This window comes from Gopherus evgoodei, chromosome 8 (genome assembly GCF_007399415.2).
Source record: "Gopherus evgoodei ecotype Sinaloan lineage chromosome 8, rGopEvg1_v1.p, whole genome shotgun sequence".
NCBI lineage: Eukaryota > Metazoa > Chordata > Testudines > Testudinidae > Gopherus > Gopherus evgoodei.
Window position 1 is genome coordinate 78,156,840 of NC_044329.1, and position 26,896 is coordinate 78,183,735.

The window sequence follows — 26,896 nt, forward strand, 5'->3', positions numbered from 1 at the left end:
TGTCTCTCAGGGGTATGACAAATCCCCACCCTGACAGACGTAGTTAGGTTGACCTAACCCCCTGTGTGGACAGTGCTAGGTTGACAGAAGAATTCTTCCATTGGCCTAGCTACCCTCTCTTGGGGAGGTGGATTACCTACAATGGTGGAAGAACCCCTTCTGTTACTGTACAGAGTGTCTACACTGAAGTGCTACTGCAGCACCACTGAACTGCTGTAACAGTTTAAGCGTAGACATAGCCTGAGGCCTGCAACAGTCACAGAAGACCAGAGAGAGAGACCGCATTTCGGTGTTGTCCCTTCGAAGCACTTAGTTAAATAAAATGGCTAGACCCTTTTGGAAGAGGTATGCTGCTTTTGGGTTGACATTGGGACCATGCTTGCTAATCTGGGGACCAGAACTCCCACAAGAGGCAAAAGCAAGAGGCCTTCCCAGCCTGCCTCAACAAAGCATTTTATTTTGGTTCAGCAGGCCAGGTTGCTCTCTGGAAGTTTTCAGCGGGAAAGTGATGTTTTCCTGCCTGTTTTGCTGACTGGCACTGTCCTGCTCCTGAAGAATGTCTCTTCCTTTGATTTTTACAGTCCCGGGCTTCTACTCTATACAGAAGGAAGTGTGGGGGAGGGGGCGAGGAGGCTTCCTCTGGCTTTTTGGTCAGTTTCATTCAAATGTCACCATCACGAAACTGGTGCAAAATGAGAGTCAGATATCTTACATAATGCTACTCTCACCTCACAACACATGTAAAAAGATGCCAGCAGGAAACGTGTTTTATCATAGCTCATGGTCATCCTAAATGTATTCTCCATGGCCAGGGCCGCCCAGAGGATTCAGGGGGCCTGGGGCAAAGCAATTTTGGGGATCCCTTCCATAAAAAAAGTTGCAATACTGTAGAATACTGTATTCTCATGGCGGCCCCTGTGGGGCCAGGGGCCTGGGGCAAATTGCCCCTTCCCCCCACCCCCCAGGCGGCCCTGTCCATGGCTACCATTTACTGCTAATATCTGTTGTAGGGATGAGGGACAAAACTATGGCAGCCATGCATAAAAGGTTCCAGGTTGTGACCTAAAACTGACCCAACGTTAATGGAGAGAGGGAGCCCTCCAGCTGTCTGACATAGTAGTGCAGATGTTGTTAGCTAACTGCTAACACTGGCCATCTGTGACAGGCTCAAGACCTTCCAAGAATGATGTTTTGCATACAGCATAGCATCTGGCTGCTTTTAATAGTTAATATTTATTGATTTATTTGCTTATTAAACTTGGGAAAACATTTCAAAGATCTAACACATGGGAGACTCATTTCTTACCATTAGCATCTGTCTTAAAACGTTCTTTGCATGTTATAATAATTACAGCATGGCACAGTGTTCAGAAAGTGAGGTGTGGAGTGAGATCTGTACCTTGCCACAGTTTCAGTGGCCTTGGGCAAGTCTCATAACTGCTATGTGCCTTGGTTTCCCCATGTGTAAAATATAGATAACACCTAGCCCTTGGGGATGGAGGCTGCACAGTTTAATTCATTGTTTGTAAAGTTCTTTGAGACCTGCTACTACACTCTTAGACTGGGATTTTCAGAGAAGCCTAACCTTAGGCTCCTTTGAAATGCTCAGCCATAATAAGTGCAAAGAATTCTTTATACCTCTTTTCCTCTTCCCTTTCTTTCTTCCTTTTCATCCCAAACCCTGCCTGCTTTACCTGCGTTTCACTCACTCCTCTCTCCCTGCATGGGTAGGTTCATGATCACCCTGAACCGCTCCTTCCCTATCTTCATGGTGCTGGCTTGGATCTATTCGGTCTCCATGATAGTGAAGAGCATTGTGCTGGAGAAGGAAATGAGACTGAAAGAAGCCATGAAGAACCGTGGAGTTACTAATGGGGTTATCTGGTACACCTGGTTCCTAGACAGCTTCGTCATGATGTCTGTGAGCGTGTCTCTCCTAACAGCACTAATTACGGTAAGGATTATCTTGGGAGTGACTTTAAAAAGCCCCAAACCTGCAGTTCACGTTTGCACTGTTGATATTAGCTGTCCATCAAGAAACAATAGCTATACATAAGGAGATCAGAACCACTGGTGGCCTACTCTGATTTTAGCACGTAGAATGCTCATTCTTGTAAGCAGTCCTCCAGGCTGCATCAGCACTTGGCAGAGACAGAGAGAGATAAATTCACTAATGAGACTTATTGTAAGACTGTCTGCACGAGGATGCGTCAGGCCTGATTACACTGACAGGTCATGTTCCATTTGTTGCATTTCCAGTATACAGGGCAAGTCTTTCAATAAGTATCACTGCTTCAAACGTAGAAGATCTCAATCTGAGGAATTCTAATCTTTTCATTCACTGTCTGAGTCATTTATCATAGGACGTGCTTGCCTGCTTTGAACCTAGGACACTATCACAAATGGGGAAGAGAGGCACCAGGGACTGACTTAAGCCTAATCTATCCCTCACTCCCTGGCAAAAACTCTCCTGGCTCCTTAGTCTCAAAATTCTTGCTTTTTCAAAGTGGTTTATGTTAGAACTGGACCCAGTTTCCAAGGCCATCCAACCAGGGCCGGCGCTACCATTTAGGCAGCCTAGGCAATCGCCTAGGACGCCAGAATAAATGGTGGGCGCCGTTTTGCCGGAGGGGGCGGCAGGTGGCTCCAGTGGAGCTGCTGCAGTGGTGCCTGTGGAGGGTCTGGTGCTCCGCGGCTCCGGTGGAGCTGCTGCAGTCATGCCTACGGACGGTCGGCTGCTCGCACGGCTCCGGTGGACCTCCCACAGGCATCTCTGTGGCAGCTCCATCGGAGCCACGGAGCACCGGACCCTCCACAGGCACCACTGCGGCAGCTGCGCAGAGCCGCGGGACCAGCGCGCGGGGTGGCAAAATTGCCGTCCGCCTACGGCGCTCAAACCCCTAGCGCCGGTCCTGCATCCGACCCTCTTCTAGACGATAGTAGAACTCTTCTTTAACTGAGCTGGAGTGGTTGGTTCCTTAATGGGCACTGTTCTGGCAGGGAAGAGTTGCCTGACATTTTCCCCAGTGCACTGAATTGTTACAAATACAGAGTCAGAATTCAGGCTGCCCTCTCTAATCAATCCTGTCCTTATAAGCTCTCCCAGTGTATTTGAACCTTAGGGCTTGTCTACACACACAGGGTGTACTCCTTTAACTGTACTGGTATAGTTAAAGTAGTACAACCTTCCTAGTGTGAAGGCTGTTGTACACCTCTACCCTAATATAACACGAGCCGATATAACACAAATTCAGATATAACGCAGTAAAGCAGCGCTCCGGGGGGGGCAGGGGGCGGGGCTGTGCGCTCTGGCGGATCAAAGCAAGTTCAATATAATGCGGTAAGATTTTTTGGCTCCCAGGGACAGCGTTATATTGGGGTACCACTGTAAATGTGCTTATACCAAAATAATTAAACCAAAATAATTGTTCTGCTACCCATGGGAGACTAGCTGTCCCAGTACAAAGGCAGCCACGGTAGGGGCTGCACCAGTATAAGTCTATCGGTAAAAAAAAATCACACCTCTACCTGGCCTAGTTATACGGTACAAAAGTTGTATGGAGACTAGCTCTTAAGGAAAAAAACAGCCCTTCTCCCTCTAGGCGTAAGCTGACAGTCAGCTGAAACCACACTCTTCAGTGATGGGGGACATTAAAGATTCAAAAGCATTAAGGAAGAAAGGTCAGCACAAGTTCATCCACTGGGTTACTTTCTACACAAAGAATTCTAGGAGATCTTAGTCATCCTCTTCAGCCCTCACAGGCTCTGGGAATGTGAATGTGATTCAGGTGCAGAATATAGTGCTTTATAATCTGCCTACTAGCTTTTCTTTTTAACTGTGTGTCGGCCAACTTTCCCCACAACCTCTCTCTGGTGTGGGGGTCACAGGGAGAACAATGGGAATTTGTTCTGACAGTTCAGACAATTTTATTTTAACAGAATTGGTTTCCATGCAGACACTTCTCACTTGGATTTGTAGGGTTGTAATTTCTGCAGGAAACTTTCCTTTGAGGAATGCAGAGGGAGAACATCAGATTTTCATCTGTTACAAAGACAACACAGAGTCATCAAATAGAACTCTGGGCTGGGCAACCAGTGAGACTAGCGACAATGCCAGGTGCCTCAGAGTCAGTGAGTAGGGATGAAGTTAGACCACTGCCTTACTTTGGCTGTGATTTTTTTTTTAATTGTAAAGCTCTCAGATGCTATGATAAAAACCTCTGGAGAGACTGATTAAATAGATTAGGTAGAGTGAGTAGGATAAATTGATTAACCATTATAGCTCTGGTACCAACGGTAGCTTGTGAGACAGCATTGTACCTAAACTCATTTGGTTTCCTTTGGTTACAGTGTGGCAAGGTGCTTCACTACAGCAATCCCCTCATCCTCCTTCTGTTTCTGCTGACATTCACCACAGCCACCATCATGCAGTGTTTCTTGCTCAGCACCTTTTTCTCCAAAGCTAACCTGGCAGCCGCCTGCAGCGGAGTCATCTACTTCACCCTCTACCTGCCCCACATCGTCTGCTTTGCTTGGCAGGACCGGATGACTATTAACCTGAAGATTATGGCAGTAAGGCGCCTTTTGCCTCACGCTTTGAAAATCTATGACCTCAGGCTCTCTCTGGCTGTAGAATTCCTTTTTCTTGACTTTTTGTGCCCCTGTCTCTGTTTCTCTAGTCAATGTGCGAGTAACTGAGAGTACAGTACCTGGTAAAGAGGAAGAGATCTGAGCCACTGTCCTCCCTCCTCACGCTGGTTTTGCACTGAGGAAACTCAACTGACTTCAGTGGAGTTACTCCTGACTCAGAGGGACACTATCAAGTAATTTAGGCTGAGAAGTTACCTATCATAGGGGAATAAGCCTCTGAGAAACCCTAGTCACTAGAAAGGTTTACTTGGCTTTTTTTTTAAAGTTCAATAAAACTAGTCTTTTTGATGTAGACCTGCCCCTGCAGTGTTTACAACCTGTACCTTGCTGCAGTGCACTGCTGCAGGAGAGCCAGCAAGTGCAACCAGCTAGAAAGAAATAGATACACAATGTAAATAAACAGAGGAAGTGGTGAAGAAGCAAATTATCATTTTAAAATGATTTCAGAATTAAATGTGCCAACTGTATTTTAACACAAGTGAGACAGAGCTATTATAACATGATTTTTAACTGACTTTTAAATTAATTGAAAGCTGTTTTCATGAAAACATTTGTATTCCTGTGAGCATTTGCCAACCTTTAAAAAATGCATCTGTTTATATAAATAAAATTTGGGGCTCAAATTGACTTGAAAGTGTCCCCTTTAAACTAGATATGGGCCAAATCCAGAACCTCAAATGCAAACTCCTTTGATTTGCAAAATACAGTTGTGATCCCATCTGTATTACAATTGTTGGCACATGGTTTGACTGATCCTCTAACTCTGCTGTAGATCAGGCTCTCTAACTGCACAGGATAGAGCAGCGGTGGACAAACTATGGCCTGGGGACCGCATCCAGCCCTTCAGACATTTTAATCTGGTCCTCGAGCTCCCGCCAGGGAGTGGGATCTGTGGTTTTCCCTGCTCCGGTGGTCCAGCTGGGGGCTTGCCCCACTCCGTATATGCCATGGCTCCAGGTGGCTCCCGGAAGCAGCGGCATGTCCCCTCTCCAGCTCCTACACATAGGGGCAGCCAGGGGGCTCCGCGTGCTGCCCCTGCCCCAAGCACTATCCCCAAAGCTTCCATTGGCCAGGAACCATGGCCAATGAGAGCTACAGGAGTGGCACCTGTGGACCGGGCAGTGCACCGAGCCTCCTGGATGTGCCTCTGTGTAGGAGCCAGAGGGGGGACATGCCGCTGTTTCTGGGAGCTGCTTGAGGTAAGCGCTGCCTGGAGCCTGCATCCCTGACCCCCTCCTGTGCCCCAACCCCCTCCTGTGCCCCAACCACCTGCCCCAGCCCTGATCCCCCTCCCTCTCTCCTAACCTCTTAGTCCCAGCCCAGAACACTCTCCTGTGCCCTCAACCTCTCATCCCCAGCCCCATCCCAGAGCCTGTACCCGCAGCTAGAGCCCTCTCCCTCCCCTCCCCCCACTCCAACCCCCAATTTCTTGAGCATTCACGGCTCGCCATACAATTCCATACCCAGATGTGGCCTTCGGGCCAAATAGTTTGCCCACTCCTGGGATAGAGAAATTTCAGGTTCTGTAGATGAAGGCAATAAAACTAGATCAAGGACCTGATCCTGTGAGAAGCTCAATGCCCTTAACTCTGGAGCATTAACAGGAATTTAGAGTGCTGAAGTGGATGGAGTTACACTGGTGTAAAAGAAGGGAATCAGGCCCTTGCTGACAGAAACCAGGATAGGGAGCCCTGGTGAAACAAGAGTTGCCCTGTGTGTTGTGTTTGGGTTTATGTCGCTTGTTTAGAGCTTCACAGACTGAAATAGAGCTGGATTGGGGTGTGTGTTTGATTTTCCCATGGAAAATTTAAACTTTTTGTAAAAAATCAAAAACTGGGAAAATTTCACCTAAAAACTGAAAAATTTGATTCAGAGATCCAAGCACAGTGGCTCCCGCCCCCATTCTGTATGGTCTGCGCCAGGCTACATCTTCTGTGATGCAGCACAGCGTCCCCTCTTGCTGAGCTGTTGCAGTGCAGCATGGGAAATGATGGCGAGAGATCATTCTGGTTTGGTTGAACAAGAACTGTTGTAAATCAAAAGGGTGGGGGTTGCGGTTTTGCTTAGGCTGGGTCTCCTGTGAACTTTCCCTTCTGCTGCACAGACACTGGCACTCCATGCACACTGTATAATTCCTTTGTCTTGGTATTTCTTGTGCCCTCATCTGTCTCTCTTGTCAATGTGAGAGTACAGTACACCTGGTAAAGAAGAGGAGACCTGAGCCGCCATCCCACATTTTATTTCATACATATATTTATTCTGATGATGCTGACTAGACACTTTTTGAATGAGCTCAAACTGCCAAAATCATCTCCATTAGTCTCCATATGAAGAGATAACAAATGAGTTACACCCTCATCTGAGCAAATGCTGCTCCACTAAAATCAGTGGAAGTTGAACCTGTTTATGCCAGGGCTAAATTTGGACCATTGTCTCTAAATCCTTCGTGGAGCTGCCACCAGTCCTGAAATTAAAGATGTCCCAGTGTTCTTTCCAGTCCTACTGTACCTTAGATTGTGTTTAAAATAAAACCCTTTCCTTCTGTTCAACTTAATTATTCCTGTGCACAACCAAGTTTCAGACTTGAACTCAAAAAATATTTTTTTACTGATGTGGGTTTTCCCCTTGCCTGAATCCCTGTTATTTCACCTTTATTCCAGAGCTTGCTTTCTCCAGTAGCTTTTGGATTCGGTACAGAATACTTGTCACGCTATGAAGAGCAAGGCGTTGGGCTACAGTGGGACAATATCAGGACCAGTCCTCTGGAGGGTGATGAATACAGTTTTTTCTTCTCCATTGAGATGATGCTTTTTGATGCTTTGCTATATGGAATTCTCACATGGTACCTTGAAAATATTTTTCCAGGTATGTCAATCTCTCACCACTATGTGGTAGTGGTTGTAAATTACACTGTCCTAAATTAATCTCTAACTATTAGGGAGTAGAATAGGACTTTAATGGGGGGAGATGGGGAGAGCGATTACCCCACATCTGTCTATCTTCTTGCATCTTCCTCTGACGTATCTGGTGCTGCTCCTTGTCAGACACAGGATATTGGACCAGATGAACCACAAATCGAATCCAGTCTGGAACCCTTTTTTTATTATTATTACCTTTTTCTCACTTTTTCTTTTTCCCATCCTTTTTCAATTTTGCAAGTGAAAAGAATGGGGAGAAAGGAAAACAGATTTTTGTGGTGTTTTTGGTCAAAACAATCTTTTCGCAAAATTTTCATGCTCAGAAAAGGCCATTTTTCATCAAAATTCTTTTTCATTAGAAAAATTTTGACATGCTCTAGTGAAAATATTTAAGCCCTGATAATGCATTTTGAAGCACAAAATACAAACTCTGAGGGCCTGACTCACTACTGTGCTGTTGCCCTTTTATGTCGGCTGTTTGTTCTGGTGTGTTTAAAACTCCTGTGGAGCACGAGACAAATGGTTCTTTTCACTGACTAGATGGTCAGGAACATTCCCTAAGGGACAGAGAGTCCTATGGCACCTTATAGACTAACAGAAGTATTGGAGCATGAGCTTTCGTGGGTGAATACCCACTTCGTCAGATGCACGCATTAGTCTATAAGGTGCCACAGGACTCTTTGTCGCTTTTTACAGATCACGACTAATACGGCTACCCCTCTGATACTTGATTCCCTAAGGGGTTTCTTAAGGCTTTTATAGAGAATCCTGGGTGTGATGTTAACAACATGGTACAAATTAAAAAGTGAATATTTAATGGGCAAGAGCATTTCCTTATAGCTTAAAAAAAGTTGCTTACTCTCATGTTAAACATGATTGAAATACCACATTGAAAGCTGTAGAAGTGATGGGGGCGCCTTTGAATGGATTTGCTGCTCCAGCACACATACTGTAGCTCCCCTGCCTGTTGCTGAAGCAGGTGGCAATGGTTAGCCAAACTTCAGAGTGTGGAGGGTTATTCTGTTAGGAAGAGAAACTGATCATGTGATCCTGTTTAATTACAAAAAACGTACAGTCCTATATCCCTGCATACCATGGGAGTCAGACTGGAGACAGCTTCCTTGTTCATGGTTCCAAGCCTCTTTTTAACCAATAGTCTACCCAAAAGCTCTCTCTAGGCTTTTTTCAGGGCCACACTTCCACTGTTTGTTCTGGCTGTCTCCTTGGCTTTCTGCTCCTTCTCTATTTCTGTGGTGTCTATGTGTTTCTCACGGCTTTTCTCTCATATTCAGACACATACAGCTCCACCAATCAGTGCTCCAGCCCCTGCATTTTCCATAATTGTCCCCAGGGAAACCCCTTGGCCTGCAGTGTTCAGCTTTTTCTCAAGCCTTTCCAAGTACCGGTGGTTTGGGTGGTGGCTCCTATTGCTTCAACTATCTGGTTCCATAAAGGAGCTCAATTGTTTTTTACACTTATCCTGAATGAAAGGTGACTGTACATCCACCACCTTCAAGGAGGTTTAACTCAACCCATAACAAGCCAAGACTGCTTCTGTGAGCAGACAGAGAGTTGAGTGAGTTAATGTGAGCACAGTATGTCAATTCTAAGAACCTAGAGAGTAGTATTTTAAGCAGAAATCATATACATACAATCATTGCAAAGTTCTTGTATCAGGTTTGAAGCAATGATGGAATAAACTGCTTGTTTGCAAAAAGTGTCTCTGGAAATTACCCAAACAGCTTGGGGGTCATCCAGTCCTTCTTTAGAGCATCCTTGATAGAAATCCAATCCAGAGAAATTAAATGGAAATAAGCAGGCATTCTAGTAACTATTCCAGTAACTATCACACAGAAATAGACTACACAGCAGTGTTATTGCACATCTCATTGCTGATTTTGAGTAAGTGGCAAAAGACAGTATGCAGATAGGATCACAAAGAATAAGACTTTAAACATAGTGAATCAGATGCTTAGCCAGTGTAAATCACCATTGCACCACATTTTTTTCGTTGTTTTTCCTGGAAAGCTGCGTGTTGAAATGTTGGCCTGAGCTGCCTCTTAATTTAGTTTTGATGCCTGTTGTGCATTCAGACCCAGTGTGATCTTTGTAAACATGATGAGCTTTTCATCCATTCAGTCTCTAGAATATTGAAGGGGACTTCAAAAAGAAATCATTACTTGGGGTCAGGAGCCTACCTGCTGGAACTGGGAAATTTCTTGGCAGCTCCTGCCTAGTATTAAGGGTTCAAACTAGCCCCAAGCAGGGGGTAGCCTAATTCCTTAATTAAACCACATTTTGCTTTAGAAAACTAAAGTTAGCTCTGATCACATGTAATGTGTTTATTTCCCCTCCCTTTCCCAAAATATTTGGAAACTGGGGTTAGTCTGCTGGAAGCATGGTAGGTGGCTGTGCTTTGTTAGATCTTCTAATATGCTGGAACATGATTGCTAATGAAACTCCAAGTACTGATGTTTACATTATGAGATTTGCATACCTGAGTTCCAGCCCATAGAAGAATGTGGACTTTCTGTATGAACTGTACTTGTTTGTGTTTTAGGGGAATATGGGATACCACGGCCTTGGTATTTCCCTCTGCAGGAGTCTTACTGGCTTGAGTCTGGCTACCCAAAAGCTGAGAAAACAGCAACTGCTTATGGTGAGTTATTTGAAAACTCTGGTGCTCGGAAATAACTTCAAAACCCACCGATCCGTTTAAAGGTGAATACACTGTACATTCATTATGTGAGCCACTGAAAAGATTAGAGACAGACATACAGTGGGAATCTTAGCAGGTGGCTTTGAACTCTGAGTGGCCCACTATAATTAGAGAGTTATTAGAGGATGAGTCAGTGTTCCATCCGAGGGCTTTTAAAGCATGCGTAGGTTAGCTGGGAACATCAGAGCCACATTTCTCTAATTCATGCATATGAGGATATTTGATGAGCTGTTATTACCCAACCTAGAATATTTGTAACTTCAGTCACAATGGACATAATACTGATTTTAATTACACTGTGTTTATACTGGAGTTACATCTCTCTGGACCTGAGTCTCTCCCACTTACTTTGTCATCAGTGTAAGTGGAGCTCCTGATTTACACTAGAGTGAGATCAGAATTGTGCCTATTTGTGTGTATGTGCACACATGTATGTATATATATCCTTCTTTGAGAGTTCCTATCTAAACACTCCTAATTGATGCTAGTGTAATTAAGGACAGCATCTGGCTCATTGTTAAAAAAAAAAAAAGAAAGAAAGAAACAGCAAATACTGTACAGTACAATACTGTGGTGTAAACTGTAAATGTAAACTGCTAAAAAAATAAGGGAAAGTTTAAAAAAAAATTTGACAAGATAAGGAAACTGCTTCTCTGCTTGTTTCATTTAAATGAAGATGGTTAAAAGCAGCATTTTTCATCTGCATAGTAAAGTTTCAAAGCTGTATTAAGTCAATGTTCCGTTGTAAGCTTTTGAAAGAACATACATAATGTTTTGTTCAGAGTTACGAACATTTCAGAGTTACGAATAACCTCCATTCCCGAGGTGTATGTAGCTCTGAGGTTCTACTGTAACAGGCAGAGAGATGAAGGAATCATTCTTTGTCTGTTTTTGCATGGTTAATCTGCTCATCACAATATGACCCCTCATCAGCTCTGATGAACTGTTTGCAAGGAGACTGGGCACAAGAAGTTGCTTCTAAACTAGCAGGGTCTAATCTCCTCTGCAAACATTCTGAAATCCCCCTCCCAGTCTGCCCACATGTTGAGCTCAGGAAGAAAGAAAAAGCAACATTGTTCTTCTCCTTAAAGGGGATTTACATTGTGGTATGTTCTGAACTGAATAAACAGCTTCCCACTAGCTTCACTGTGAGGGGAATTCAGAATGACAGAGATTGGCCTGGATATTACTAGAGTCCATTCTCTGTCTCTGCTTCGGAGCCTATCAGCCAAAGAAGCATTGGGTACAGGGGAACGAACTGCATGTACATAGGTGTGAAGGGAGATTTTCAAAGTCACAAATAGGAGGTGGGCCATTCATTTCCCTTTGGCTCCTTTGAAAACCCCACACTTATAGGGTTTTAGCATTTAGCACATACCTTTGGGATGCCCCTCAATACTAATAGAAAAATAATTTTACTTTCAGATTGTTCATAATGCCCCATAAGTGCTGTGTTTTCTGCCAGGTGTGCCTAGGAGAGGGGTAGACAGCCTTTAAACCAGGGGTTGGTAACCTGCAGCACGCATGCCAAAGATGGCACGCAAGCCGATTTTTAATGGCACGTTGCTGCCTCCTGGGGTCCCGGCCCCACTCAGCCCCTCCACCCACCGCTCTCTTCTGTGGGGGCAGGAGGCAGAAGCTTGGTCCTCCCAGCAGCCAAGCTCCCCCTCCTCTGCTTCTTCCCCCAGTGTGCTGCTTTCCTGCCCCTCCTCCTCTCCTTCCCTGCGCCAATCAGCTAATCGTCCTTGCAAGGGGGAGGGATAGCAGAGCCGCAGCATCCTCGCTGCTCCAGGGATGAGGCAGAGAAGAGGTGGGGACAGATGGGGCCCTGGGGAAAGGGGTGGAATCAGGCATATCCCCTCCAGCCCTCTGTCATGAGCCCCTCATGGCAGGGTGCTGGAAGTACCCCCATGAGTTGAGCACCCCATCCCTCTGCCCAGACCCCTGAAACCCCCCCCCACACACACACACCCCTCTGCCCGGACCCCTGAACCCCCCCCCCACACCCAACCCTCTTCCTGGACCCCTGAAACTCCCGCTAACCCTCTGCCCTGACCCCTGCATCCCTCACACACACACAGCCCTCTGCCCTGACCCCTGCACCCTCCACAACCCCAGCCCTGACTTCTGCACCCCCACATATACCCAGCCATCCCACACCCTGACTCCTGCACCCCCTCACACACCTCTAGCCCCCGATCTGACTCCTGCACCCCCCCACATATACCCAGCCCTTCAACACCCCATGCCCTGACTCTTGCACCCCCCGACATCCCCACCCCCACCCTGCACCACTACCACTCCCATTCTTACCCGCACCCCTGGTCTGGGGTCCCAGCTGCTGGGCCCACTCAGCCTGCTGTCGGTCTGGGGTTCTAGCTGCCGGCCCGGGGTCCCAGCTGCCGGACCCTTACCAACCGGGGTCCAGCAGGCCCCGCTTAGCCTGCTGCCAGACTAGGTGAACGGAACCCCAGGCCGGCAGAGGGCTGAGTGGGCCAGTGGCGTAAGATCAGCATTTTAATTTAATTTTAAATTAAGCTTCTTAAACATTTTGAAAACTTTGTTTACTTCACATACAACAATAGTTTAGTTATATAATATAGACTTATAGAGAGAGACCTTTTAAAAAACTTTAAAATGTATTACTGGCACACGAAACCTTAAGTTACAGTGAATAAGTGAAGACTTGGCACACCACTTCTGAAAGGTTGCCGATCCCTGCTTTAAACTCTAAAGTCTTCTGCTATAACTTTCTTTATAACACTTTTCAAATTGTTCAAGTGAGGTGTTACTGCCTAAATGAAATCTGAGCATTTGCCCCAAACAGCAGTTCATTTTCCAGGATCAAAATTATTTTTAAAAAATTGACACGTTATAATTATGGATGATGAATTACATATAGTAATCTGGAGAACCTAGTGCTGCTCTTGGCCAGAGGGAAAGGATATTATCTCAGGTAACCTTAGGACAGGCCCCTACTGACTCACAAGAATTCAATCTGTCATAACTCACCCCCACCTCTTTTCTAGAGAGGGTAAAACTGAAAAGATCATAGCTCTCTGAGGAATCCTTCCATGGGAGGCACATAATAGTTCATCTATTTGAAGGACTAGGGTCCTTTAGTTCTTCAGCTTATTTAATTAGCTTCTCCCCCACCCCTGCCACATCTGGGTCACAAGGGCAACAATTATAATGAACAATTATATCTTTCTTCCTTTAGAGAAACTGCCATGCACTGGGAAAAACATGAGAGAAAAACACTAGGAAATGCAAGAGCAAATAAGGCTATGCCTACACTTAGAGCTAGGGGAGTGATTTCTAGCTTGATCAGACATACTGACACTAGCCCTCATTGAGCTAGCGTGCTAAAAATAGAAGTGTCACTGGAGTAATACTGTCAGTGGCAAGTGGCAGCATGGTCTAGCTGCCCAAAATATGTACCCATGGGGTCCAGGTAGGGTTGTGTTCAGATCAGCTAAGCCACTACTGCCAGCGCTACTGCAGCTACACTATTTTTTCCTCACTAGCTTGATGAGAACTGGCATGAATATCTCTTTGAGCTGGGAATCACATCTCTAGCTCCAAGTTTAGACATAGCCTAAGGCCTGGTTTACAATAGGAAATTAGGAAAAATCCACCCCCCTGAGCGATGCAGTTAAACTGACCTAACCCCAGTGTAGACAGCGCCAGTGAGAGAATTCTCCCGCTGACCTAGCTTCCATCTCTTGGGAACATGACATACCTACGCCAGCAGGGAGAAGCCCACCCATGGCATAAGTAGCGTCTTCAATGAAGTGCTGCAGTGTTGTAAGTGTAGACAAGCCCTGAGATGCTAAATCAACCTGATATATTTTAAAACTTAGTAGTTGTACCAGTGTATTCCCATGGCAATTATGTTGCTTACAGTATGTCTCTACTGCAGCCAGGAACGTGCCTCCCATCGTGGGCAGACAGGCTTAGGATAGCTCTGTTTGGGGTAGCACCCTAAAAATAGCAGTGTGGACATTGCAGCCTGGCAACAGTCTGGGCTAGCCATCTGAGTTCAGAGCCAGTGGGTTGGGCGGGCTTGTACTTGGTGGCTTCTACGTTGTGGGGGGAAAAAAAAATCAGGGGAGTCACTGTTCTTGCTTCCCTTGTCCCCGCTGCACATGAATTCACATAGCTGCTTTCCTTCCTAGAGGTATGATCAAAGCACATGGTTGGGAACGGCACACTAACTCTTTCACTGTGCCCTTAGTTACATCACTTAACCTCTGGATCCCAGCTGCAAAACAGGGATCTAACAGGGAGGGCTTTGTGAAGATATATGAAGAATATTCATAGATTCTAGGACTGGAAGGGACCTCAAGAGGTCATCGAGTCCAGTCCCCTGCCCTCATGGCAGGACATAGTCTGTAGTTACCAACACAGTCAGCGCATATCAGACCTCATGCTTTAGGACTTAAACCAGCGCACTATGCACCTGAGATTAGGAAGAAACTCCCGCCATGGAACTGAAAAGATGTCAGTCTTGCCTCTGTAGTACCTGATCTTGAGTACTTGGAAGAGAGGATATTAGACTAGGTGGATCATTAGTCTGATGGGTCAGAGTGCAATTGCTATGTTCCTAATGTCACTGAAGGGCTTTGATGATGAATAATGCTAAGAGATAAGTACTGTTGTAATTTGTTACTATCTCACTTCTCCCGGTACATCTCCAGGGAAGATGGTAATCATTAAATTAACTTTTGGTTAATGTAGAAAAAAGTCCCAGGAAAGAAGGCAGTCCAGCCCGGAAGGCCACAGGCGAGGAAAAGACTGCAAACATGAGGGAGGAAGCAGATGAGCCTGAAAAGCTGGAAGAACAGAGTGACAACCAGGGGGAGAAGGATGGTAAAGAATCCAAATGTAAACACAAAAGAAAAAAAGAGCGTGCCGAGCAGGGGAAGCCTAAGGCAGAGGCAAAGGACAAAGATGAAATGACTAGTAAGGAGAGAGAGAGAGCAACCTGAGTAACTGTGACTCTTTGTGTGAGACATTTTAACCCCCAGGTACTTCGCAGAAAACCAGAATTGTGTACGTGTGAGAAACAAGAGCAGCACTCCGTGTTGGAGCATAGACCTGAACCCTTATTTCTGAGAAAGCACAGAGCTGCCCACAAACCAGCAGTGATGGGCTGTATAGCCTATCCTGTGCTGGTTAGCTTCAATCTGCCACCAAGTCAGTGCTGTCCCAGGAGGGCAGGCAATGGTACTGCTGCTGGCAGTTCTCCACTGGGGTGCAGCTTTCATTTCTGCCAGGGACTCCACAGGTGCTCTGACTGAAGAACTTTCTCAGGAGATGTGTTGAAACACCCAGCCACTGCACTGTTGCTCCCTTGCGGTCCACAGCCACCTACCCTTTGGGCTGCTCTGGCTACCTCTGGAGGAGAGTGTTCCACCATAAGGGCTCTATAGCTAAGTCTCTTCCAGTGGAAGCCCACACTGTCTTTTCTTACATCATGTTAGTACCCTTTCTAAGTGACACCTGAGGGGGACACATGCTGGCTTGCTAGGGTTAAATTGTGGCCATGACTTTAATACCAAGACTTGAGAGAGATGAGCTAAGATAAAGGCAAAAAATTCTCCCAAAACGCATCCTGCAGCTGGTCCTGTGTATGTAGGGGAATGGCTGGTTCCAAAGGGATTTATGTGAATTGTTTTGTCTCTACAGTGTGATGCTGACCCTAGCCCCCATCTAAACATTCCTGAATATGACCTGGTTGGTATTCAAGGGCCAGTGGGGAGACCGATGAGCTTTCTGCATGTGGTCCCCTGAGGAATTCATGGCAGCAAGCTGGTGATTCCACACCAGATTCCACCACTGCAGACAGCTAAGGGCTCAGCTCTCAGACTCTCTTGAAAAGCTAGAGGTAAAACTGGGGTCATGAGAGCTCATCCTCACGTAGGTATTGATGACCTTCATTCAGGGTGAATGGAAACAGGACAGTGCTTCAAAAGGAATGAGCCAGGCAAGGGGCAAAGGTCATTTTAGCAAATCTGCTCCTAGCACCTCTTTATCTTTGCTTTGCTTTGCTCATCAGCTCCCAAGTTCCAGCAGCTCTGAAACTGCAGTAGCAGGGGCTTTGCCTGTCACTAAAGGGAACAGCCTACATTCCCCGTTTCTAGCATGAGGTCTTCAGCTAGCTACATGGTGTGTGTGAACAGTACGCAATAAAACAATCACAGAGCTAATGTAATTCAAGGTTCCACTTACCAGTAGGAGTGGCGGGGGCATAAAATGCACTCACAGTGGGATTTCGAGCTGGCATGAGTGAGTAACTGGAGTTGGACAGTGGTGCAAAGGATAGATGAACTTGCAATAAGCCAATTCAGTGCAAGTGCAAGACAGCAGAGCACTGTCTAAGGACTGGCACAAGAGAAATCTGCCCTACCTGGTGAACTTCAGGCAGTTTGCAGTAACCCCTCATCTACATTCCCAACAAACACCCCAATGTTATCAACATCCATCTGTGGAGTCAGGAGAATGACCAGTCCTTAGCCCCACCGGACAGCCAGCAGAGCAGAGTAGTCAGGATGGCCACAGAAAAGGGGACTTAGGTGTAGAGTTTGGGGTTAGACTTCACAACACATGCATTAGCCTGAGTCCAGGAGTTTTACAGGCAAATGAGAAACGAACTCATGTCAAATGTAAGACTCGTGGTGGGATCTTGACCAATGTTCCATGCAGAGCAAGAAGAGCCAGGCTACTGGAATCTGTGTGTGCACGCTCCTGTCTTAGCATTCAAACACGCATCAGGTACTCCAGGGAGTTTGGGCCCAATCCAGTGAAGTGCTGAGAGCCCTCAATGCCCTCGTGGTGCAAGGCCCAAAGGAATGGTCTCCTGTGTCTTGTATTATAAAGCTGCATAGTCCAGTCCTGTGATTATAGCTGCTCCTGCGGTGTTCAGGAGACCCATCCTCCCACTTGGGGCTTCTCTGCTAGCTTTGTTTAGAATGGCCAACCCATGGGAGTTGCTGATGGAGACGGGGCTCACCAACAGGATTGGCCACACCCAGACAGCCTGGACTGCACCTCAGTACAGCCCTTCTGGGGTCTGAAGAGTGAAGTAAACTACAATTGCAGAATAACCCTCCCTGCAAATCCTTAAGTGTATTGTGTAAATAGAAGTGCACAGGGTCTGTAGCATAAATATTCTCAACTCCTCTCATTTGTCTTCTGTTGTCCAAGGGTTTAATTTCCTTCAGAGGGTCTTTGCTTTGCCTAGAACTTGATGGTGAAGTTTAAAATTATGCTTTTGTGATCTTTGGGGGAAATTCACCCCTGTGCAGAGCTCATCTTAAGTGGTGCCTAGATCTTGGGCTGGCCCTTTGCCCAGGGTGAATTTCACCCCACTAGGATTAAAAGGAAGCTTTATTATTTTAAACAGCACAGTAAAAGAAAAGAAAAGGCACATCTGGGCAGAAAACTTGAATGGCTTCTTTGGAAATATAGCCCCATCTCCAGACTGGTTTAATTTCTCAGCACATGGACAGACAATGAAACCTAAACAATCTTTTTCTGTCACATATGAACAAACACAAAACAGAGTCACCTTCACCTGACTGAGTGAGTTGTGTCTCCACAAAGACTTTCATTTACCCAGGTAAATAATGAATAACTCTGTGGATGTCAATAAACCTACCCCAATTCAAGACTGGTGTGAGGGGACAGCTGGGCCCTGGGACTTTGTGTTGTAGTTTACACTGTGATTATGCTGTTGTAAGCAATGATGCGCTGAGAGCTGTGGCCAGAGTGTGGCTCTGACTCCCTTTTCATTCTTGATTTCTTGCCTTTCAAGTAAACACCTTTTTTGAACCTGAGCCTCCAGACCTGATCCCGGGTGTGTGTGTGCAGAACCTGGTGAAGATTTTTGCAGGCAGGACCAAGCCAGCAGTGGATGGCATGAATGTTACTTTCTATGAGGGCCAAATCACAGCCTTCCTTGGCCACAATGGAGCTGGAAAGACAACCACCATGTAAGTGTTAGAGGAGGCTCTGGCTGTGCAAATCCAGGGCATTGCCCTACTGGTCTGACCCTGAGTTCTGTGGAGCAGCAGGCTGATCTCTCCATTCTCCTAGCTTCTGTCTTTCCTAGCACATAAGGGCAGACTGTCCCCATGCAGGGACATGCGGACTATAGAAAAGGGAGATCATGAAATGCATGACACATACAAGTGGATGAAACAAAACATGTCCCTGGATCAAGCCCCTATAAGCATGTTAATGGCAACAGAGGCCCTTCTGTTTGAAAGAGCTGTGATGTTCTAAAACAAGCACAACTGAGGGTATGTCTACACTACAGGATTATTCCGATTTTACATAAACCGGTTTTGTAAAACAGATTGTATAAAGTCGAGTGCATGCGGCCACACTAAGCACATTAATTCGGTGGTGTGCATGCATGTACTGAGGCTAGCGTCGATTTCTGGAGCGTTGCACTGTGGGTAGCTATCCTGTAGCTATCCCATAGGTCCTGCAGTCTCCCCCACCCATTGGAATTCTGGGTTGAGATCCCAATGCATGATGGTGCAAAAACAGTGTCGCAGGTGATTCTGGGTAAATGTCGTCATTCATTCCTTCCTCTGTGAAAGCAAGGGCAGACAATCATTTCGTGCCCTTTTTCCCTGGATTGCCCTGGCAGACGCCATAGCATGGCAACCATGGAGCCTGTTTTGCCTTTTGTCATTGTCACCATATGTGTACTGGATGCCGCTGACAGAGGCGGTACTGCAGTGCTACACAGCAGCATTCATTTGCCTTTGCAAGGTAGCAGAGATGGTTACCAGTCGTCCTGCACTGTCTGCTGTGCCATTGTAAATTGGCGATGAGATGACGGTTATCAGCTGTTCTGTACCGTCTGCTGCTGTCATGGGTGCTCCTGGCTGGCCTCACTGAGGTCGGCCGGGGGTGCAAAGACAAAAATGGGAATGACTCCCCAGGTCATTCCCTCCTTTATGTTTTATCTAAAAATAGAGTCAGTCCTGCCTAGAATATGGGACAAGTGTACTAGAGAGCCAGTGCATCAGAGAACCAGAGAGCACAGCCGCTCCGTGTCAGATCCCGCAGAAATGATGAGCTGCATGCCATTCTAGGGGGTGCCCCTGCAACAATCCCACCCGTTGCTTCCTTTCTCCCCCAACCCTCCTGGGCTACCATGGCAGTGTCCCCCCATTTGTGTGATGAAGTAATAGAGAATGCAGGAATACGAAACACTGAGCTTTTAGTGAGATAAAATGAGGGGGAGGCAGCCTCCAGCTGCTATGATAGTCCAGGCAGGACATTAAATGGTGGGGGGGAGAGGAGCCCAGCATCCTGCTGCTATGATAGTCCAGGCAGTACAGAATCTTTTCTTTAGATATGAAAGGGGGAGGGCTGATGGATCTCAGCCCCCAGTTGCTATGATGAGGACGGTTACCAGCCGTTCTGTACCATCTACCGGGAATGACCGGGAGTCATTCCTATTTTTACCCAGGCGCCCCCGGCCGACCTCACCTGAGGCCAGCCAGGAGAACTAATGGGGTGAAGACGAGGATGGCTATCAGTCCTTTTCTACGGTACCGTCTGCCACCGGGGAGTGGAGGGGAGAGGATGCTGCTGTTCAGTGCCGCAGCACCCCGTCTACCAGCAGCACGCAGTAGACATAGGGTGACATTGAAAAAAGTCAAGAAATGATTTTTTTCCCTTTTCTTTCGGGGAGGCGGGGTAAATTGACGAGATATACCCTGAACCACCCCAGACACTCCGGACAATGTGTTTGACCCTACAGGCATTGGGAGCTCAGCCAAGAATGCAAATACTTTTCGGGGACTGTGGGGTAGCTGGAGTCCTCAGTCCCCTCTCCCTTCCTCCATGAGTGTCCATTTGATTCTTTGGCTTTCTGTTATGCTTGCCACACAGCACTGTGCTGTGGACTCTGTATCATAGCCTGGAGATTTTTTTCAAATGCTTTGGCATTTCGTCTTCTGTAATGGAGCTCAGATAGAACAGATTTGTCTCCCCATACAGTGATCAGATCCAGTATCTCCCGTACAGTCCATGCTGGAGCTCTTTTTGGATTTAGGACTGCATGGCCACCCGTGCTGATCAGAGCTCCAAGCTGGGCAAACAGGAAATGCAATTCAAAAGTTTGCGGGGCTTTTCCTGTCTACCTGGCCAGTGCATCTGAGTTCAGATTGCTTTCCAGAGCGGTCACAATGGTGCACTGTGGGATACCGCCTGGAGGCAAATACCATTGATTTGCGGCCACACTAACCCTAATCTGACATGGCAATACCAATTTCAGCGCTACTCCTCTCGTCAGGGAGGAGTACAGAAGCAAGTTTAAAGAGCCCTTTATATCAATATTAAGGGCCTCATTGTGTGGACGAGTGCAGGGTTAAATCGGTTTAATGCTGCTAAATTTGGTTTAAACGCATAGTGTAGACCAGGCCTGATACTTTTGGATGCTGTTCTTGGTTACTCCACTATAGATGCACTGACTGAAGTCCAAAGCGGTGCATGCCCTGGGTGCAGCTGAGTGTAGAACATGGCCCCAGTGTTTATATTCAGTAGATCTGGGGTGGGGTATTTACGTAGCATAACATAGCTATGGATTTATGTACAATGTATATGTAAACTATACACCCAATTTAAAATGGCCCTTTAGTCCCAGAACACCAGAGCACTAAAAAGCCTACATGTATTTTCTGTTTGTACCCAGCAGGTAATACCAAATCTACACATTAGTGAGCTACCATACAGTTTCCAACTGTTTTCAGTCTACAGCAAAGCAGAGTGCAGGTCAGGAGGGCAGGGTAGCCCTAGTATAACCCGTGGGCAGCACTGTTATGTAACTCTGCATTCAAGCCTTCAGATTATTATTCTGGATCTCTGCCCCAGCAAGACTCATTCTAGGTCATGGGTAGCCAGGGCTGGGGAAACTTGCCTAGTGAACTGGTTTGAAAAGTACAAGTTCAGGTTAACTTGACTTAAACACCATTTGGCCAGCTAGCAAGGACCAGATCAAACTTTTGTGCAAACCAAGTTTGGAATCAAATTTCTAGCCTAGGTGAGAACCATGTAGGACCACACACTAGTGGAGTTACTGTACACATTCCCAGGGTCTCACTTGTGTATTTTATTAGGACGAGATTTAGATGTGTCCATGCTTCGCAGTGGGATTGTGTTTCAGCAGCCACTGGAATAAGAAGTCATCATATGCCACCTAGTGGCCCTCGAGAGAAGTGTCTCTGTTTATCTTAAACCTAAGGACGCTCCATTTGCTTTCTTTCTCGTGTTTGGCCAGGTCAATACTAACAGGCTTGTTCCCACCCACCTCTGGAACTGTCCTGGTTGGTGGCAAGGACATCCAGATACATATGGACTCGATTCGGCAGAGCTTAGGCATGTGTCCTCAGTACAACATCTTGTTTAATCAGTAAGTGCCATATGATGCCAAACTCAAGAACTGAGCCCCCACCACCCGGGCTGGATGTTTGGGGTGTCCCCAAAGCCCATGTTGTTTCTCTGTGTTCTTCTGACAGTGCATGTAACTCAGAGAAAGAACCCTCCTTCCTTCTTCTCCTGGCTGTATTTCTAAAGGACAGATACTATTTTACACTTTCTATAATCCCCAAGAGGAGATGCATGGGGGGATGCAGGGTCACATGCCCCCCAGATTTGCTGCTTGGCTTGTACTGAGAATGCTCACATGGACTGGGCATGCTCAGTAACACTGCTGAAGCCGGCTGCCCACATTTTATTCCCTTCCTACTATCGGCAGGCATGGGTCGTCAGGGAATCTTCTACTTCCACTGGCTGGGCCCAAAGATTTTCCTCAGGGGAAATAAGTGTTCCTGATATGGGTACTGTCAGCATTGTGGTAGAGCTTGGGAGGGACTTTACATGAGAATCAAAGCACACAATAATTCAGGGCCCCATTCCCCAAAAGCCATATGAATCCTAGCAGTAGGCTGTGCTGATGGTTGGGGGTGCCATTTTGGAAAGTCAGGTAGGTGGTGTAGTGAGGCAATGGCTTACTGATGTGGCGCCTCCTGCTGGTTGTCCAACGAATTAGCTCTCCAGCTCCAGAGCACCTTCTGCTGGACGATGTCCTGCTTGCCGCTGGCACCCGTATCCCTCCTAGACTCTGATGCCTTTTTACGCTGGGATTCTGCCCCAAGCAATAACCCACAATTGGGGTCTTCCCACCCAGGAGAATCCACAACCCTCTATCCCCATCTTGCCTCAGTGGCTACTGCCAGTCACCATCTAGCCCCTGCTCACTGGGGCAGACTGCAGTCTATACCACTCATCATTGGCAAGGAGGGGTTCGACCTGCTGCCTTTGCCTTTGCACCTCTGCTACTCCAGTACCCTTCCCGACCTTTACCAAGGCCTGCAGCCTGGGGGTGTTCGAGCTTGGAGCTCCCCAGCTCCTCTGGCCTTTCCCCAGCCCTGCTCCACTCTAGGTACCCTGCTGAGCTCCCAAGCAGCCAGGCCTGTCTCTTTCCACAGCTAGAGAGAGAATCTTGCCAGCTCCTGCCTAGCAGTCCCTTTATAGGGCCAGCTGTTTCCTGATTGGGGCATGGCCTCAGCTGAGGCTGCTTCCCCAGTCAGCCTAGCAACTGGCTCCCTCGAGGCAGACTTTTTCCCAGTCTGCTTTAAGCCCTTCTTGAGCCAGAGTGGGGTGACTGCCCCACTACAGGTTGGTAGACAGAGAAGCAACAAGAGCAAGGAAGGGCAGGGTGATCCTGAGGAGTTGCTAGCCAACCATTGTAGGCACATATAAGGGATAAACCAATTCCTCTCCTCAAAGGGGGTAATGCTATAATGAACTGACTGCTGTTGGACCAAGCAACCTGCTTCTTCAATTAACCTGTCTCAATGTCTTTCTGTCTAATTTCTCAGCCTCACTGTAGCAGAGCACATCTTGTTTTATGCCCAGCTGAAAGGGAGGTCTCGAGAGGAAGCTGTGTTGGAGATGGAGATGATACTGGAAGATATAGGCCTCCCCCATAAAAGGAATGAAGAGGCTCAAAACCTGTCAGGTGCCCAAGGATTTGTTCTCAAAATCTTCACCTTTTTTGTTTTAGTTCCATGGGGACAAATTTGGCCAACGATTCACTTTAAGTAGTCCCTTACCTCTTGAGTAGTGAATTGGAGCCCTATGAATTTCAATGGGCTTGTTCAAGCAGTGTGGGTGGCAGAATCTGTCCATAAGGCATCAGCTGTGAATGTATCTGTGATGCATAAAACTTACTTTAGTGATGCTGAATAAAAATATATATTAATATACAAAAATATGTCTTCCCTTAATAACATACCCCAGTCCCACCACTGTTCTGTGGTAATGGTCCAAAATGCAACACCTTCCCATAGTACTGTTTCAGTGCCCTGGGTGAATACCCTAGAATACTGTAATATTTTTATAAGGGCTGTTCATGTCATTTAAAAGGTAAAACTGTTTGTAGTATAGTGGCAAGGAGGTGCAGCATGTGGATGCAGTGACCTATAACTGTCTAGAGCTGCAAGTTGGATTCGATAAGTACTCAGGAGTTTTTATACTTCACTGATCTCTAGGTTCTGCAAACGTGGGCCGACAATATCATGAAACCAAGCTTTCTTAGAGCATCTCTAGAACTTCCTGCTTTGGCTCCAGGCCAGAACCAGAAAATGCAGACACTGCATGAAAATGAAAAGTAATGAAAAAATTATGCTAAAATTTTCAAACCCCAGCAAAAATGTGTGTATTTATTCATGTTCCCAGCCAAGGTTCAGGAGTGAGAGTGGCTCTTATTTTACCTGGTCCAGTTTGTTTGTCTACAGCAGACACAAACAGTCATCTATCATCACATGCTGCAATGTGTGCTGCTCTTCCTTCTCACTCCCACAGTTGTGTCCCTGCACTCTTTAGGTGGCATGCAGAGAAAGCTATCTGTTGCCATTGCCTTTGTTGGTGAAGCAAAGGTGGTCGTCTTGGATGAGCCCACCTCTGGAGTAGATCCATATTCCAGGAGGTCTATCTGGGATCTTCTACTGAAGTATCGCTCAGGTAACACACTCCACAGAGGAAATTGCTTTTTAAACCCCTTCACAAATAAGCATGTCTGTTGCATAAGATTTCATTAAATGGTATGAACATGCACAAACAGGTTACACTAGTGGTAAATTAATGTAAGCCACTTATCTCATGACCTGGGGGTTTAGGGCAGAGATCAGAAAAGCTAGAGATATGATATAGCAACTTCATGTTACATGGAGAGAACAGACTAAACTATGCTCAGAGGGCCCTGTTCTGCTAATCTAACTCACACAGAGTAGTATCATACTAGGCAAGTGATCTAATTTATTTCAGTGGGACTCCTAACAGTGAGAGGCACTACTCAGTGACAGTAAGTGAGGCAGAGCTAGCCCCAGTATTTCAGACGAGCTGAACAGTTTTGGAAAAGTTTGGGTATCCTGCTGCTTGCACTTACAACTGCTACAGAAAGGAAGAGCTTCAGCTTCTTTCTGAACCTATTAAATGCCTCACTCCTCTTTTAAAAAAATAAATAAATAAAGTTTATTTCTGAGGATGAGTGCTGGAGAGATTTCTCATCGATGGGCCCAATTCTGTCACTCTTATTCACTCTGAGTAGTACTTTACTCTGTGAGTAGCTCCATTCAGTGTGAGTAAGGGCAGCAGAATCATGTCAGAAATTGTATTTATTTATATACCTTTGCCAAGCTGTTAACTCTTGGTCAGTGGTTCTTCCTACCCTGGGTTAGCCAGCCTCTAGTTCCTTGTCAGCTTCTCCTTTTACGGATGCTCAAGCTAATATGTGTTAAACTATCAAGACGTGTTCAGTTATGTAACAGATGTTCTGCAAAGTCATCCTGGGATGAAGGTGGTGGTGCTGTTATGGATGTTGCATGCCCGTAGGCCTCACTAGGAGTTTGCCTGCTCATGTGGGAGCATCTGTTGCTTGTGCAGCTCTTTGTTTTTAATTTTCCCACTTGTCATTTTGCCTGCATCTCCACTATTTTCCATGAATATGGCCCAACCCTATAGGATCAACTCATGGTTAAATCTTTGGCTCTTATTCCTGGGAATTTCTTTCAGAAGTATTGTACCAATCCCTGTAATCCACATACAGCCCTAATTGTACCAAAGGAACAGTACATTGCAGAGCATCTCTATTCCTTCTCCTAGGCAGAACCATCATCCTCTCTACGCATCACATGGATGAGGCAGATATCCTTGGAGACCGGGTGGCCATCATTTCCCAAGGAAAATTGTTCTGCTCAGGCTCTCCTGTCTTCCTAAAGAACTGCTTTGGATCTGGCTTCTATCTCACCTTGGTTCGCAAGATGAAAAACACTCAAGGGGGAGGAGAATGGGGTTCAGTAAGTTCTCTGCTCTCTTGTTGCACAAGCCGTCTTCAAATATTTATTCACTGCAACAGGTCAGAACCTGAGTAGCTGCTGTTTGTTGCTGTGGACAAAGTTGACTGTACAGTAAATGGTGTGTCCTAGGGAATAAGACAATGAGAACATGAGTCTCCTCCTCATGAAATTAGAGGACGATCTGAGGGTTTAAATATTCACCTCTTAACAGAGCTTCTCCAGTTTTATGAATGTATATGCCTTAGAGCAGAGGGCTTTTCAAAGGCACAAATGGCAATTGGGCAGCCAGCTCTGGAGGCTGATGCCTGTCTGAAAATCTCCCCCACCACTTACATTGAACATCTCCCTGTGGAGTCCCATTTGTCCAGGCATGAGTCCTTCTGCAATACACTAGATGTGATCACATCTCCCTACAGCGAGTAGCTCAGGAACTATAGCAGCCTGCCACTTACTCCTGGCAAAAGCAGTTCTCAGGCAACTCAAATAAGAGAGACCTGGATTGTTTTTGATCCTGTAAGTCCCAGTTTGTAAACCCACTGACATCACAGTGTCTGTATGTATGGCTATTGTTCATTCAAATTCCCCAAGTAAATGCATGTAATTTAGAATTCTATGTAGTTGCCACATGCATGTTGGTGTGATGCAATGCTTGTGTGAAATTTAATTTTTGTCTGTCTTTTATGCTAGTCCTCAGACTGCAAGTCTGAGTGTAATATGTTCAAGATGTTCCAGCTAAGACAAATTTCTTACTACCCTGAAGCTGTGTAAAGGCTGATGAAACAATCCCTGATGGTAACACTCTTACACACTAGTTTGCATCTGAAGCACTTAACATCCTCTTTCTTACTTATCTGTACTAGCACTCCCCTAGCTGTGGATCTCAGTGCTCGTGTTCCTGTTCCAGGTGTGCACCTAAAGATACAGCAGAAGGTCCCGAGCAAGAACTGGATGGTAAGAATTGGGATCATTCACCTGGTCCAGGGGCTATTCTTCTGAAACAGGGCTGCTTCTCCTAGTGTACTGCTACTTAAAGCTTAGAGAACCCTGCTTTTGAGGTTCCCTTTTTCAGCACTGTCTCAGGTACATGTATTTTACTGTCACCTAGAAACCACTAAGGCTTCCTGGTGGTTTTGCTCACCTTTCTGTGACAAACCCCCTTTCTGAGACATCGTCTAAGATCTTGGGCTCAGACTGTAAAGTGGAAGCTTGGGTCTTCCTTGACA

At 46.2% G+C, this 26,896-nt stretch overlaps 1 protein-coding gene across 1 annotated transcript in view; it reads left to right on the forward strand.

Moving 5' to 3' along the window:
- The window catches only part of ABCA4 (ATP binding cassette subfamily A member 4), a 134,251-nt gene that overhangs the window by 60,842 nt on the left and 46,513 nt on the right, over window positions 1-26,896 (forward strand). Inside the window, exons 15-25 of the mRNA XM_030573245.1 lie at window positions 1,732-1,954; window positions 4,351-4,572; window positions 7,311-7,515; window positions 10,129-10,227; window positions 15,028-15,252; window positions 18,107-18,284; window positions 21,593-21,724; window positions 23,196-23,335; window positions 24,202-24,339; window positions 25,480-25,673; window positions 26,534-26,624. Of these exons, the coding sequence (XP_030429105.1) occupies window positions 1,732-1,954; window positions 4,351-4,572; window positions 7,311-7,515; window positions 10,129-10,227; window positions 15,028-15,252; window positions 18,107-18,284; window positions 21,593-21,724; window positions 23,196-23,335; window positions 24,202-24,339; window positions 25,480-25,673; window positions 26,534-26,624 (1,847 nt within the window). The remainder of the gene's footprint in view (window positions 1-1,731; window positions 1,955-4,350; window positions 4,573-7,310; window positions 7,516-10,128; window positions 10,228-15,027; window positions 15,253-18,106; window positions 18,285-21,592; window positions 21,725-23,195; window positions 23,336-24,201; window positions 24,340-25,479; window positions 25,674-26,533; window positions 26,625-26,896) is intronic.